The sequence below is a fragment of the Scleropages formosus genome, chromosome 9, assembly GCF_900964775.1.
Source record: "Scleropages formosus chromosome 9, fSclFor1.1, whole genome shotgun sequence".
Lineage (NCBI taxonomy): Eukaryota > Metazoa > Chordata > Actinopteri > Osteoglossiformes > Osteoglossidae > Scleropages > Scleropages formosus.
The window spans coordinates 20,534,577-20,546,641 of NC_041814.1; the positions used below are offsets into that span (position 1 = coordinate 20,534,577).

General features: G+C 44.9%; 1 protein-coding gene across 3 annotated transcripts in view; it reads left to right on the forward strand.

Moving 5' to 3' along the window:
- The window catches only part of LOC108935401 (zinc finger CCHC domain-containing protein 2-like), a 35,975-nt gene extending 24,528 nt beyond the window's left edge, over positions 1-11,447 (forward strand). Inside the window, exons 6-14 of one of the 3 annotated variants that reach the window (XM_029254959.1) lie at positions 601-695; positions 2,937-3,008; positions 4,016-4,076; positions 4,519-4,654; positions 5,445-5,515; positions 6,356-6,450; positions 6,752-6,880; positions 7,842-9,197; positions 9,604-11,447. In XM_029254959.1, the coding sequence (XP_029110792.1) occupies positions 601-695; positions 2,937-3,008; positions 4,016-4,076; positions 4,519-4,654; positions 5,445-5,515; positions 6,356-6,450; positions 6,752-6,880; positions 7,842-9,197; positions 9,604-9,665 (2,077 nt within the window). In that variant the 3' untranslated portion in view covers positions 9,666-11,447. The remainder of the gene's footprint in view (positions 1-600; positions 696-2,936; positions 3,009-4,015; positions 4,077-4,518; positions 4,655-5,444; positions 5,516-6,355; positions 6,451-6,751; positions 6,881-7,841; positions 9,198-9,603) is intronic. The other 2 variants (XM_029254960.1, XM_029254961.1) reach the window with 2 other exon arrangements.
- The last annotated feature ends 618 nt before the right edge of the window (positions 11,448-12,065 follow it).

Below are 12,065 nucleotides of genomic sequence, written 5' to 3' on the forward strand. Positions count from 1 at the left end.
TCACTTTTGTCCACAAAGGCTCAAAATTCGGGTTTATTTTTGCACTTTCCGTCCGTAGTTTTTACTTCACATCAGCAGTACATAGTCAACATTAACATACCTCCTCCCTTGCCTTTTGTGTTTTTTTTTTTTTTTTTTTCCTCTCTCCCCCTCCCCTTCTTCATGTGGTGTGGCTGAGTTGAGGCTGTGACTGCTGCTGCATCTTCTGAGCAAGCGTAGCTGCGTGTCGTAAATCTTCCAGTGACCGTAAAGAGTGCTCAGGCAATGTGTTGTTTCTAAAATGGAAAGTTTCCTTTTAGAACACAACTCCAGGCTTCAATATTTAGGTCAGCACCATTGATGTCATCACCTGGGGGATTCTGTTTCCTGTGCCTTTTGAAATGACCCTACTAGCAATGCGTGTTTTTTTTTTGGAATACTTACTCCCGTTGAGGACAACTGGCTGTTTAGTAGCATGTGTTGTGGATGAACGATGAACCGAATGGCCTGCTGTTCCCAATTTTTGGGCTGAAATTGCACATTGTTTGTATGGGCCTTGTGTCTCCATGACAAGCTCCTGATTGCTGTCTGTCTGTCCCTCCCCTCCCATATACCCGGCAGGGAGAAGTTCCTGTCTGCATCTCAAGTGTTCCGACAGACTGGGAAAGTCTGTGCCTTCTTCCTCTCCGACTCCCCCGGGCCCAACTGCAGCCGCTGTAAGTACACGTAAGGGAGCGATGAGCAATGGATCATGGGTTTCCATATCCCTCACTCTGGCAGTACACATCCACTTACACACAAGTGCAAGTGAAGCACTAACTGGCACAGACCACCATCACGAGCCACTAATGGTGTGTTTGAATTCATGCTAGAATTAGTCGACGGCCTGGCATAAAAACAATACCCCCCCGAGACTCCATTCATTTACTCATACACCTGACAAAAACACCTGAGCATTTGTATTTATTCCGTCAGCATGTATGTAGTATTCAGCTGACACCTTTTTTTAACGCAAGGTGGTTTAAATGCTAGATACACTACCTACAGTCAAATTTCATGTCAAAAGCTGCGGGAAGGGGTAAATATTTTTTCACACCACTGCATTTGTCACTACATTTAGATGATACTTTTCTCCAAGGTGATTTACAGTATCGTTAGTGAACATTAGGCTACTTATTTATCTATGCATGCTATACTTTTTGCGGTTTCTTTTAAGGATAACTGCATTGCTAAGGGCTTCTACGATAGAATTACGGATTGAAGGCAGCGACTTTAACCAGTTTGCTACCTACTCTTCCCACAGTGTATTATTGGAACTTGACAACATTTATTGCTAGGATGAAGTTTGACAGCTTTCCTGAAGATATAGACTGCAGTAGAGTACAGAAGTAGATTTTATGAATAATTGAAAATTTCCAAATGTAGTTATTGCAATTCACTCTGCCATTGTGCAAGTATGATTTTTAAGCAGCACATCCCAGGCTCTGAAATACAGACATGGTTCTCAGTAATATTTTTGTTATAGAGGGAGTAGTCTTACAGTATAATTTTTATGAGCTATAGAGAACCCATATAATTTAAGATGAATGCTACAGTGAACTGTGCCCTGTAACAACACTCCACACGCCATCTTAAACAGAGTCCGAAATCTAGATAAAACCGCAGTATACACTATGTTTTCAGTTTTCTTTCAGTCAGAGACTGCAGCCCATCAGGCAACTGTATCTGATGGCTGACAGAGCCCTGTAGATATACAGATTCTTTAGCAGTCCTGAAGGAAACTGCATGAGGCAAGCAGAAGCATGCATGAAGCAATAGTGGCCAAGTAGGGTACTGAAATATCACATTGAGACATATGGAATGCTCTGTCCTGTGTCAGGTGTCCAACTATTAAGTAGAGTCAAAGTGAGGTATGAACTTATAGACTCTAACTGAAGTCTTCCTTATAAATCTGAATTAAATGAAATGGCACATAAGACAGTGTGCCCTGTCTACAGACTAGGATTATGAGCGTAGCCTGTTTCAATGAGCGGCATAAGCCACGGCGGGTGTAGACCGCAGAGCAATCCATCATCCATGGATCAGGTGGACAGTTGCCCAGCTGAAGATCTGAGCCATGTCACAAACCTGGACCAGGCTGTCTGACAACCCCAAGATGGGTCTGCACATGGGGTAGCAGCTTAGCATGTTCACTTCAGGAAAGAAGTGTCTCCCACTCCCACTACCATCAAACTTTAAATGGTGATTCGGACTCGTCTTATTACAGCCGTCTTTCTCAAACACTTGCAGAGATATAGAGTCCGTGTTTCACCCTATTGTCAATATACTCAGCAGTTCAGTCAAACCTAAATAGAGAGCTTAGATGGAATAAACCTCAGAAAACAGAGCGCTCCCAGGACAATGACTAGTGGTGTGATGTGCTGGAACTGCAGTTCCTTTTTCGCCATGCACAGTGCTGGCTGCAACCAGAGGCATACTGATGCAAAACACAGTGATAAAATTGTAGTTAAGGGTAGCCAGAGGCCAGGACAACCTTGGGAGTCTCTCTGCAACTTCCAGTAGATCTGCCTATATACAGAAGCCTTTCCGCAACATCCTGGAGGGTAGCAAGCACAGAAACTCTCAAGTGAGTCTTGAATCCAGTGATCATGCCATTCACCTACAGGGCAAACTCAGTGGTCAAACAGTTCCTCCCAGATCTTGATACCCATGACTACTGTGCCACTGTCCAGTGGTGTTCATTTTTTGGTTTCTCTTGGTCTGCTCTGTTAGCATCCTTCTGTGAAAAACAGGAACTTAATCTAAAGCAATTCCTTGTCTGTCTGCTGAACTACCTGCTGCCCTGTAGTGAGCTCTTCACAGAAGTAAAGGTTTATAATGGCAAGCTGTTTGTGTTGATTAGGCATGTGGTAAGCAGGTATGTAATGTGGTGGTGTCCTCTTCCTTATGCTCCACAGATAACCCAGGACCTTTGGGCAAGAGCTTCCAGCAGGACTGCTCCGAAGCGTCCAGCCAGGACGAAGGTGTGTGTGAGTACCCCTACCTGCCCACCACTGGCACCTCGCTGCAATGTCAATCCAGCCTTCTCTCAACTGGCTATGCTCCTTCACTTCTATGCTGCTGAGGGAAGGCAGACTTGGAGCCCAAGAGAAGGAGACAAAGTATAAAGTCTTGCTTGAGAGTCATCCAAAAGAAATGTGGAAAAACCGACTTTGGAAGCCAGGTCATATAATGTTGGCTCCTGTTTATTTTGAGAGGGTGTTTGGGAAAACTGTTTGCAGTCTTCCCATTCCCACCCGTAAATTTACTTGGCTAAATTTGTCCGCGTGTGTTCTGTGCTGTAACTAATGACAGGGCCTGCCGTGTTAATGGTAGCCCTTCCCGAGCCGAGGTCCATTCTCAGACAATGACCCCCCGCCTCCGCAGCAGCAGGAGCTGGGGAAAGGTACAGAGCGTTCTTCGGCGAATGGGGAGGAACAGCTGGCTGCTCTCTGCTTCTTCTCCCCACCCCCCACCAGCAAGTGGCCTCAACGTGTGACCTTGAGTGGCTCTGGAAGGGAACGCATGGGGCTGACCCATTTTTCCTCAGCGTTCCGCACAGCTTGACATAAGAGAAATGTCCGTGAAGGTTGGCTGTTTTTTATTTTAGCCGGTCTGGTGCTGCTTGGACGTTTGTCGAATTTTCAGTTAACGGGGCCGTGATTCATGCTGGAGCCCATTCAGGAGCCATAATTTTTGTGGCAGCCGCTACAGCTGTTAGCCCCCCATCCGGGATGGTGATACCTGTCATAGTCCAGCAGAGACCGAATAGCATGTCGTAACTCAAGAACGTGTGACCGTTTCATCGATTCTGCTATGCTGAGCGCCTTCAAGGAAAAATTCAATTAAAAATGAATGCACAGTACAGCGAGTCCGAACAACACTGCAGTGAATGCCAGCACAGTGCATTTTATTGTTTAAATGTCATTGAGAATGGATGACAGTACTTTTAGCTCAGGTTTTTCTGAAGGCATATTGATAGGTTTCTCTTCCGCAGATCTTGAACCATATGTTCTGAGCCATCGGAAGAAGCATGGCTGCAAGAGTCCCAGCCTGAGGTAAATGCCCTCCTCTTGTTTAAATTTCTTTATTTTAATTGACAAGTGAATCACAACCTAAACACAAATGGTAGACCAAGAAAATGCAAATGCATACACTAAGAGGTCCTGGTACATACACAATAAGGACAAAAGGTTACATTACTTAGCAGGAGTGGTCTTAAACCACTAAGTTTCAAAAGTGACCTAGTCTTCAAAAATTATTAGAGGCATGGTGCATGTTGAATGTTTTCTTTTGGAACAAAGTTGAATGTTTGAGTTGAACATTTGAGGGAAGTTCTGGTATGAACCTTATGGAAATATTTTCATTGACAAATGTGTAAGAATCAATATATGTCTAGTAGCTTTGTCATATTTACCCTTTTTTACAATCTTTATTGTATGTTATTGGTCATGAGATGACTGGAATCGTCACATTCTTTCCTTTTTGCCTCCTTTCAAGCAGTCAGAGTGGAAAAAACTGTCCAGTCGACGGTCGCAGGGCCTTATCCTCAGAGCTCAATGGTGTGCCCGATTGGAGAAGAAAGAGCTGTCCTCCGAAAACAATCCTGGAGCCTCGGGCCCAGGGGGGAGATCAGGTAGGTAGTGGTGAGATGGGAAGAGCAGATTAATTGTATCCCCTGGTGCTCCATGCTCCCCCCCTCCTCACTTGTTTACATCACACGCAACTGTCAAAGGTCATTCATGTCAGACAGATAAAGCAGAGCACGGTACCCTAGTGTAGTGTCAACCCGATCCTGATCAGTGTACTTCACCAAGGTGGTCAACCATATGATTTCACTCCCAAGGCAACAATTGCATAGCATTTTACCAGAGAAATGCAATGGTCGCTCCCCCAGTTTAATCTTACCTCAGGGGTATGGTAACCAGGGCAGATGGAGCCCTACAAGGCATGCCACAGATTACACCCAACAGACAGTTGTATTTACTGTATTTAGACTCCCGTCTCTGTAATTGCTGCCTGCCTTTGTGGGGCAGACTAAACAGGTTGCCTTTTGCCTACTCCTTATCTTTGCCAGCAATGCACAGGTTGGGTAGTGCCCCATTTACATTTACCCTTTAGGTGGATGAGAAGGAGTTTGTAGAAGATTCCGGTAGATCACTGACTTCTGGTATCCCCAGTGGTTTGTCAGTACATGTGGCCCCATCTGCGATAGAGCCCGCTCTGCTGTGCTGAAGTTCTGTTGACTCGGGCTAAAGATCATCAAAAGACCGAGGTCACCATACTACTTTCATGCAGACCTGCTGGTTACGAAGGAGGTGAGGTCCACTCCAGGCTGAAGGACATGCCTCGGAGTGTTTGTGTCCGAGAGCCATAAATACAGGATTGTGTATCTCAAGGGCTCTTCCTCAATTTTCTGTATGCAGCCTCTGGCCGATGACAACTGGAACTCCTCCCGTGGAAACAACAATAAGGCGAGAGCACCACCCACTGACAGGTGAGAGATGCCTGAGTACATGTTCCTTTGACTGAAGGGGTAGTTTGGGGTAGCCTGGGCCGTGAAGGTTCCAGTTCTTCCCACACTCTCTTAGAGCATATCAGTTATATAAATGGGTAAATGGTTGTAGGGGATATAGTATAGTTAACAATATAACAGTGGTACAGCATACCCAATGGTGCAAACTGGGTTGGACAGAGACATCAGGTAAGAGTAAGTTGCAATAAAAATGTTCATGGCAGGATGGCTGCCCACAACTGCATTCAACTTTCTCACACACTTTAATTCCTCTTAATTCATCATAGTTTGCTGTAAAATTAAACAATGCAGTTAACGCTTCTTAAAAAAAAAAAAAAAAAAGCTTAGCACAAAGCTTTTTCTCCACAGTGACTTGTTAGGTTTACCCAGTACCCCTGCTTAAGGTGATTTACCTGTTGATACAGCTGGATAATTTTTACTGGAGCGACCAAGGGCAAGTATGTTGATCAAGGATTCTATGTTCGGAGTTAGGATTGGAACCCATGTCCTCCTATTGCAAGACTCTAATCACTGTACAACCTGCAGCCCATGCTTTGCCCAGCTCTGGTGTAGTAAAGCAAGGCCCTTGCTGGGACTTGAGAAGGGAATCCTTAGATTGTAAATCTGGGTTTTTAACCAGAATACTGTATCTCTGGTTGCTGCACATCACAGAGAAGGTCCATTACGAAGGAGCGTAAACACAGGGTGACTTGGCAAAAGATTCACGTGAACACGTTTGTGAGGTCCCTGCCAGTCTGCCTGAGCTTTATCACTGTTTGTGCATAACTGATCCCTCTCTTACTTTTCTCTTTCTCAACCCAGGGAGAAGGGGCAGGCAGGACAGAGCAGGCCAGGCGCTGCCAACGGGGCCCCGAAGCTGCCTGCAGTGCCAATGATTCGACAGCCTGCTGGGAAAGGTCAGTTAGCCCAGTTACTTGCTTACTTTCCCATCTCACAAGATCAGACAAGCAAAGGCAAATCAAGACCTATAACGTGCTCTGCTGTTTCAAAGATGCAATTACAAGACTGAAAAAAATTCTCTTAATTAGTTTGGGTTCATTGGTTTAATGTTGTTCTTGATTTTTAATTATCAAAAATCCAGATTTAATAGCCCTGACCATAACCTATAGTTGATGTGAGAATTAAAGCAGATTTACACCACAGCTGCAAAAAGTAATTTGAAAGGTTGAGCAGTGGCGTGGGTGTCTTGCCCATCAGATGCCCACTGGGACACAGGCTCGGGGCAGGACTCATACGGGGAGACATCATCAGAGAGCTACAGCTCACCCTCCAGCCCCCAGCATGATGGGCGGGAGAGCCTGGAGAGCGAGGATGAGAAGGACAGGGGTAAGACTCAAGACACCAGCAAGAGAGGACATGCTGCAGTCTCTCGAGTTTGCCAAGGCATTCACCTATGGAAAGATTTTATAAATTTCATGGAATGATTAAATTGAATTTGATAGCTACTGTTTTTTGGATAGCTGAACTGTATACTTTTCTTGCAAAAAATATAGAGGATTAAAAGTCATGGTCAGCATATATCAGACAGTCTTTTCTGTATTGTGGCACTTGTGTTCCTATGAGCCATTGCATTGTGCTAGTTTGCATAATATGAATGCTTCACCAAGGGGAAAGGATGTGAAATATAGCAATCAATCATTACAAACATTCATAGCAGACCAAAATTAAAAATGGTCTGTTGGAGATAATGAAGAAGCACTTGAAAATATCGAAAGACTATGGAGTTTGACTCTTCCCTTGGAGATATGAAAGAGAACTTGAAAGGAAGGCTCAAATTAATACTTGTGGAATTAGAATTTTTTGGAAATTGTTTGGGGGGCATGGTGGTACAGTGGGCTTAGCTGGAGCCTGCTCTGTGTTGAGTCTGGGATTCGAGTCCTGCTTGGGGTGCCTTGCGGCGGACTGGCATCCCGTCCTGGATGTGTCCCCTCCCCCTCTGGCCTTGCGCCCTGTGTTAGGCTCCGGTTTGCCACGGTCCCACTCGGGACAAGCGGTTGTAGGGGTGTGTGTGTGTGTGTGTGTGTGTGTGTGTCGCACTCACTTGGCACTATGGGAAATTGCTTTCCTCTACTCAGCACACTAATTGAAGTCAGCTGCTTGCAGCATGTTATAGCAAAACTGACTACATGTAAATGAGTTTGACATTTTTAATTTGTCTAGTCTTCCATAACTGGGAATCTCATAGGGTATAGCTTTTTTTTCTAGATTTTTGTTTTTTTCTTATTTCTGGAACTGTTTCTGTATGTCTGATCAAGTATATTGACGGTCACATCTTCTTTCTGAACAGAGACCGACAGCCACTCGGATGACTACAGCAAGGGCAAAACCGACCATTTTCCACCTTGCAAGGCTGTAAGCGGGGCTGCCGTTGCTACTGTACACCCAATGGTGTCCATGGCACTGAAGGAGGAGCCGTCCCGATCAAACAGTCCACTTAATGCCGCCACATTCCCTCAGATTCCTTTTGTGCACTCCCTGCCATTTGTGGTCCAGAACGGAGCGTGTGCACCAGAGGCAACGGGGCCTTTGCACGGTGCCGACGGGAAGGCGGCCATGGGTGTGATGAGCACGCTTCCTTCGGTCCTCCGTGAACCCATCTCTGCCACTGGGGGCACCGGTGAGGCAGAGAAGACATCCTTGCTGCAGGAGCCCACTTCCCTGCCTCACGTCCTCAGTCCTTCCCCCATGGCCCTGCCACAGCCTGGCAGCCCAGGCCTCCAGCCCCTCATCCAGCGCTTCAAAAGTACCGCACTGCAGGCCAGCTCCGAGAGCTGCAGTGCCTCTGCACATCAGACACCTGTGGGCGCTATCAGCGTGATCCCTGCAGGCCCAGCATACATGTCCTCCTTGCAGCCTGCCTATCCCAGCTCCGATTCTGTCATGGGTTCCGGCCTGGCTCACTCTGTCCCCCTGGTGGAGCAACATGCTAAGGCCTCAGGCCTTTCCCTGTCAGCAGGCCTGCCACCCTCGTACACCTTGCCTATTCCCACCACTGTTATTCCATCTGTGGGGGCTGTCAGCAGCTCTGCCATGAGTCAAGCACAGGTCATTGTCCCACCCACGGTTCCTACCCATACTCCTGGCCCTGCCCCCAGCCCGAGCCCTGCCCTCACTCACAGCACGGCACAGAGCGACAGCACCAGCTGCGGTACCTCCACCGGGGCCTCTCCACAGCAGCCGCAGCAGCAGTCCTCTCCATCCCAGCAGGTCGGCTGCGGAGCTTGCGGTTGCCGTGGCACCTGTGGAAGTAACCATGCCCCAAGTTACTATTTTCCCCCTCAGATGCCTCGCCAGGTCCTCAGCGTCCCTCATATCTTTCACCTGACGTCACTTGCACACCAGAGCAATGGCGCCACTCAGCTGCCCTTTTTCACACCCACCCATTCGCCCTATGCCAGTGGACCCCTGCTGCATACTCACTCAGATCATGTGTTGGGCACCCAGGTGGGCTACAGCATGCAGCAGATGGCAGCCTTCAACCGTTTCTACCAACCTGTCTTCCCCCCAGTCAACATAATGCCCAGCAGCACCATGGGAGCAGGCATGAAAAAGAATGGCGGTAACATCTCCTGTTATAACTGCGGGGTCAGCGGGCATTATGCCCAGGACTGCAAGCAGCCCTCCATTGATGCAACACAGCAAGGTAATGCCACCAGTGTCAGTCTGAGGTCAGAACACATGTTTCTGTTTGTCAGTGCCTGGAGAAGGCAGAATTCAGTTAGTGAGGTTGTTCCATTTCGCATAGTGTATGTGTAAATGTGTGTGATTGCCCTGTAACATATTGCGCTCCCGTCTGGGGGTGTACCATGTCTGTTTCTTGGATAGGACCTCTGTGACCCTGCATTGGACAAATAGTTATTGATAGTAGGTGCATGCATGGATGGATGGTTTCCATTTCCATAATTTTTTTTTTTTTTTTATTAAAACACATTCTGCCTGGAATGTGCAGTCAGTAGATGTAGTAAGGGGCATGCTGGAAGCTGTAGTTGTGTTAATGGGGTATTTCCATGACTGCTCCACTGAATGTTGTTGTTCTGTTCACTTTCCAGGTGGTTTTCGGCTGAAGTACGTCACCCCTCAGTCCCCCGAGACGTTAGACAAAGCTGAATAAAGTGACTCATGACCACTGTCTTTTTTTTTTTTGCTACGTTACAATAAAACCGGAGACCTTGAATTTTAAGAGGTGTCATTTCTTTTTCAGTTTTTTTTTTTTTCCTCCCTCTCTTTTAAACCTTTTTAAAAGGTGTGGCAAACCTGAATAATTGTGCCTCATGCTTCCTTCTTACAGCTGAGGGAGAACCAGTTTTGTTAACACAAGGACTTTGCCTCGGTGGCCTCTTGTATTTTGCACTGAAGACTGGCAGGAGACACTGGCTCATGTTTACGGACGTATTTCTTAAATTGTAAAACCACCATGTCTCTTAAGAGTATGGAATGAAGATAGCTATTTGACCTTGGATACAAAGGGGTTCTGGAGGGATATAGTAAAGACTGATGCTTTTTTTTGGCTATATTATTTATGCTTCAGGAAAAGGATAGTGTATAAAGTTGGGTTTTAATTATTTTGTCAGTGTTTTGAATGTACAGCAAATTACTTTAAGGAATTTGGCAATGTCATGTTATTAAAAATGTTGCTTCAAAGCATTCACCACTCAATATAATGTGAAGCTCATATTAAGATGTTAATCATGTCATTGTTTTATGCTGCTGCCTTTTTTTTTTTTTTTTGTGTGATATGCACTACAGCTGTCTAAGTTCTGAAACCCATAAGTGCACTGAGGCAGTCTTGAGATGAGCAGAGCCAGCAGTTTCACACTACAGTAACATTCTCTTTGGCTGCTGTCCGTGCAGTATTTTTAAGAATAATGCACTGTAGGTTCTGGCCACCAGGTGGTAGAGCCACTGTTTTCTTGGAAGTGCAGTTTGATGATGATGATGATGATGATGATGATTGGGGGAGGTGTGCATTGGTCCTGCCGGAGGAGGTGCTGTTGAGTTGTTTTGATTGGCCTGTAGTAGAAATGAATGGTAGAAGAAGCTTCCAGAGAAATGGATCCCCTCCCCCACCACCCTGATTTTTCCTAAAGCAGCAACAACATTGTGTTCAGTATGTTTGTGTATATATGTGCACAAACATGGACACACATTTTGCAAAATACACATGGTATGTTTTCATTTCACCTTATTGAATGCTTAATGTGTACAGGATTAACGCTTCAATGAGTTCACTTATTACTGTGAAGGAAAACTTGAGTCGGTGGCCATTCCAAACACATTCTCTTATCCTGGTTCCTTTCTGATAAACAGCTTTGGGCTTGTGTATGTCTTTCCGATTGTGTGTAGCTGTGAATATGCCTGCATAGACACAAAATGCACACATGCGTACCTGTAGATAAGGAAACTCATTGTTCTTGATTATTTGAGGTTTGAAGATTTTGGGGTGGTTTTAATATATTTCTAATGGCTTTCTTCTAATCCCACAGTACTACAAATTTGCCCCCACTTGTGCTGAACAAAGTAGAAAGATCTCTTCCGTTGTACTGACGTGAAGAAGTGGGGTGAAATGGAATTTATTTTGATAGCTAGTAAAATGAAAAGGGTTTTAAAAATAACTGAAGTGTGGACCACTTAAGTTCTGCAGTGGAGTGGGTGGAGAGCCATGGTATCTTTTAGGACTGTTTGTATATTATAACCTGCAACTTGTAATTGCTGAACTTTTAAGGTTTAAAATGCTGTACTGTATATAAGGGGGTATGTTACCTTCGTTGTACGTTTACTGTATTCTTTGATATCTAAATGTTATGTACTGGAAATGTCAAATATATTTCTAGAAGGAATTTGGATTTTATGCAAATTCTTTAATTTTTTTCTGGGATTAAAAGCAATAAATAAACTCCATGTGTTGTGCTTTTTTAGATGCCAGCATATTACTAACTGAAAGGTTCTTCTCCCAGTACCTTGGTCCTTCATATAATTACGTATGACTTCAGTAATGAACGTTCGGAGTTCGGTCTTTTGAAATGTGTTGCTTCATAAATTAATTTTTACACGTGAGCTGGTCTACAGCTGCAACTAGGATTTTAACTAGGGTTACAGTTAATGTAACTTCTAGATTTCTGAAAGGATTTTAACTCATTTATACATGAGGTGAGGAGAAGGCAAGGGCTCAGGGTTGGTCTCAGTATTCCTTCATGCAAATAGCTACTTGTACTTAAATCCCCACTCCTGCTCTTAGTAGGCCCATGGGTTTGGGTTTGATGCTACAGTATCTAGATCCCAGATATTTGAACAACCCAACTTTTGTACCAACAAATGGAGACATCTGTATTAACCCTGTCATTTATTTATCATTACAATCATCAATTGAGATTTTAGGCCTGATTTTTTTTTTTTTTTCTCCCCCTTTTCCATTCATTGTAAAGTATTTTAATGCCTGAAGCTGTCAAAGCTAAGATGAAAATCTTTTTTTTAAAAGCAATCCTAACCAGTGTATAAATGAACTTCTGTATTG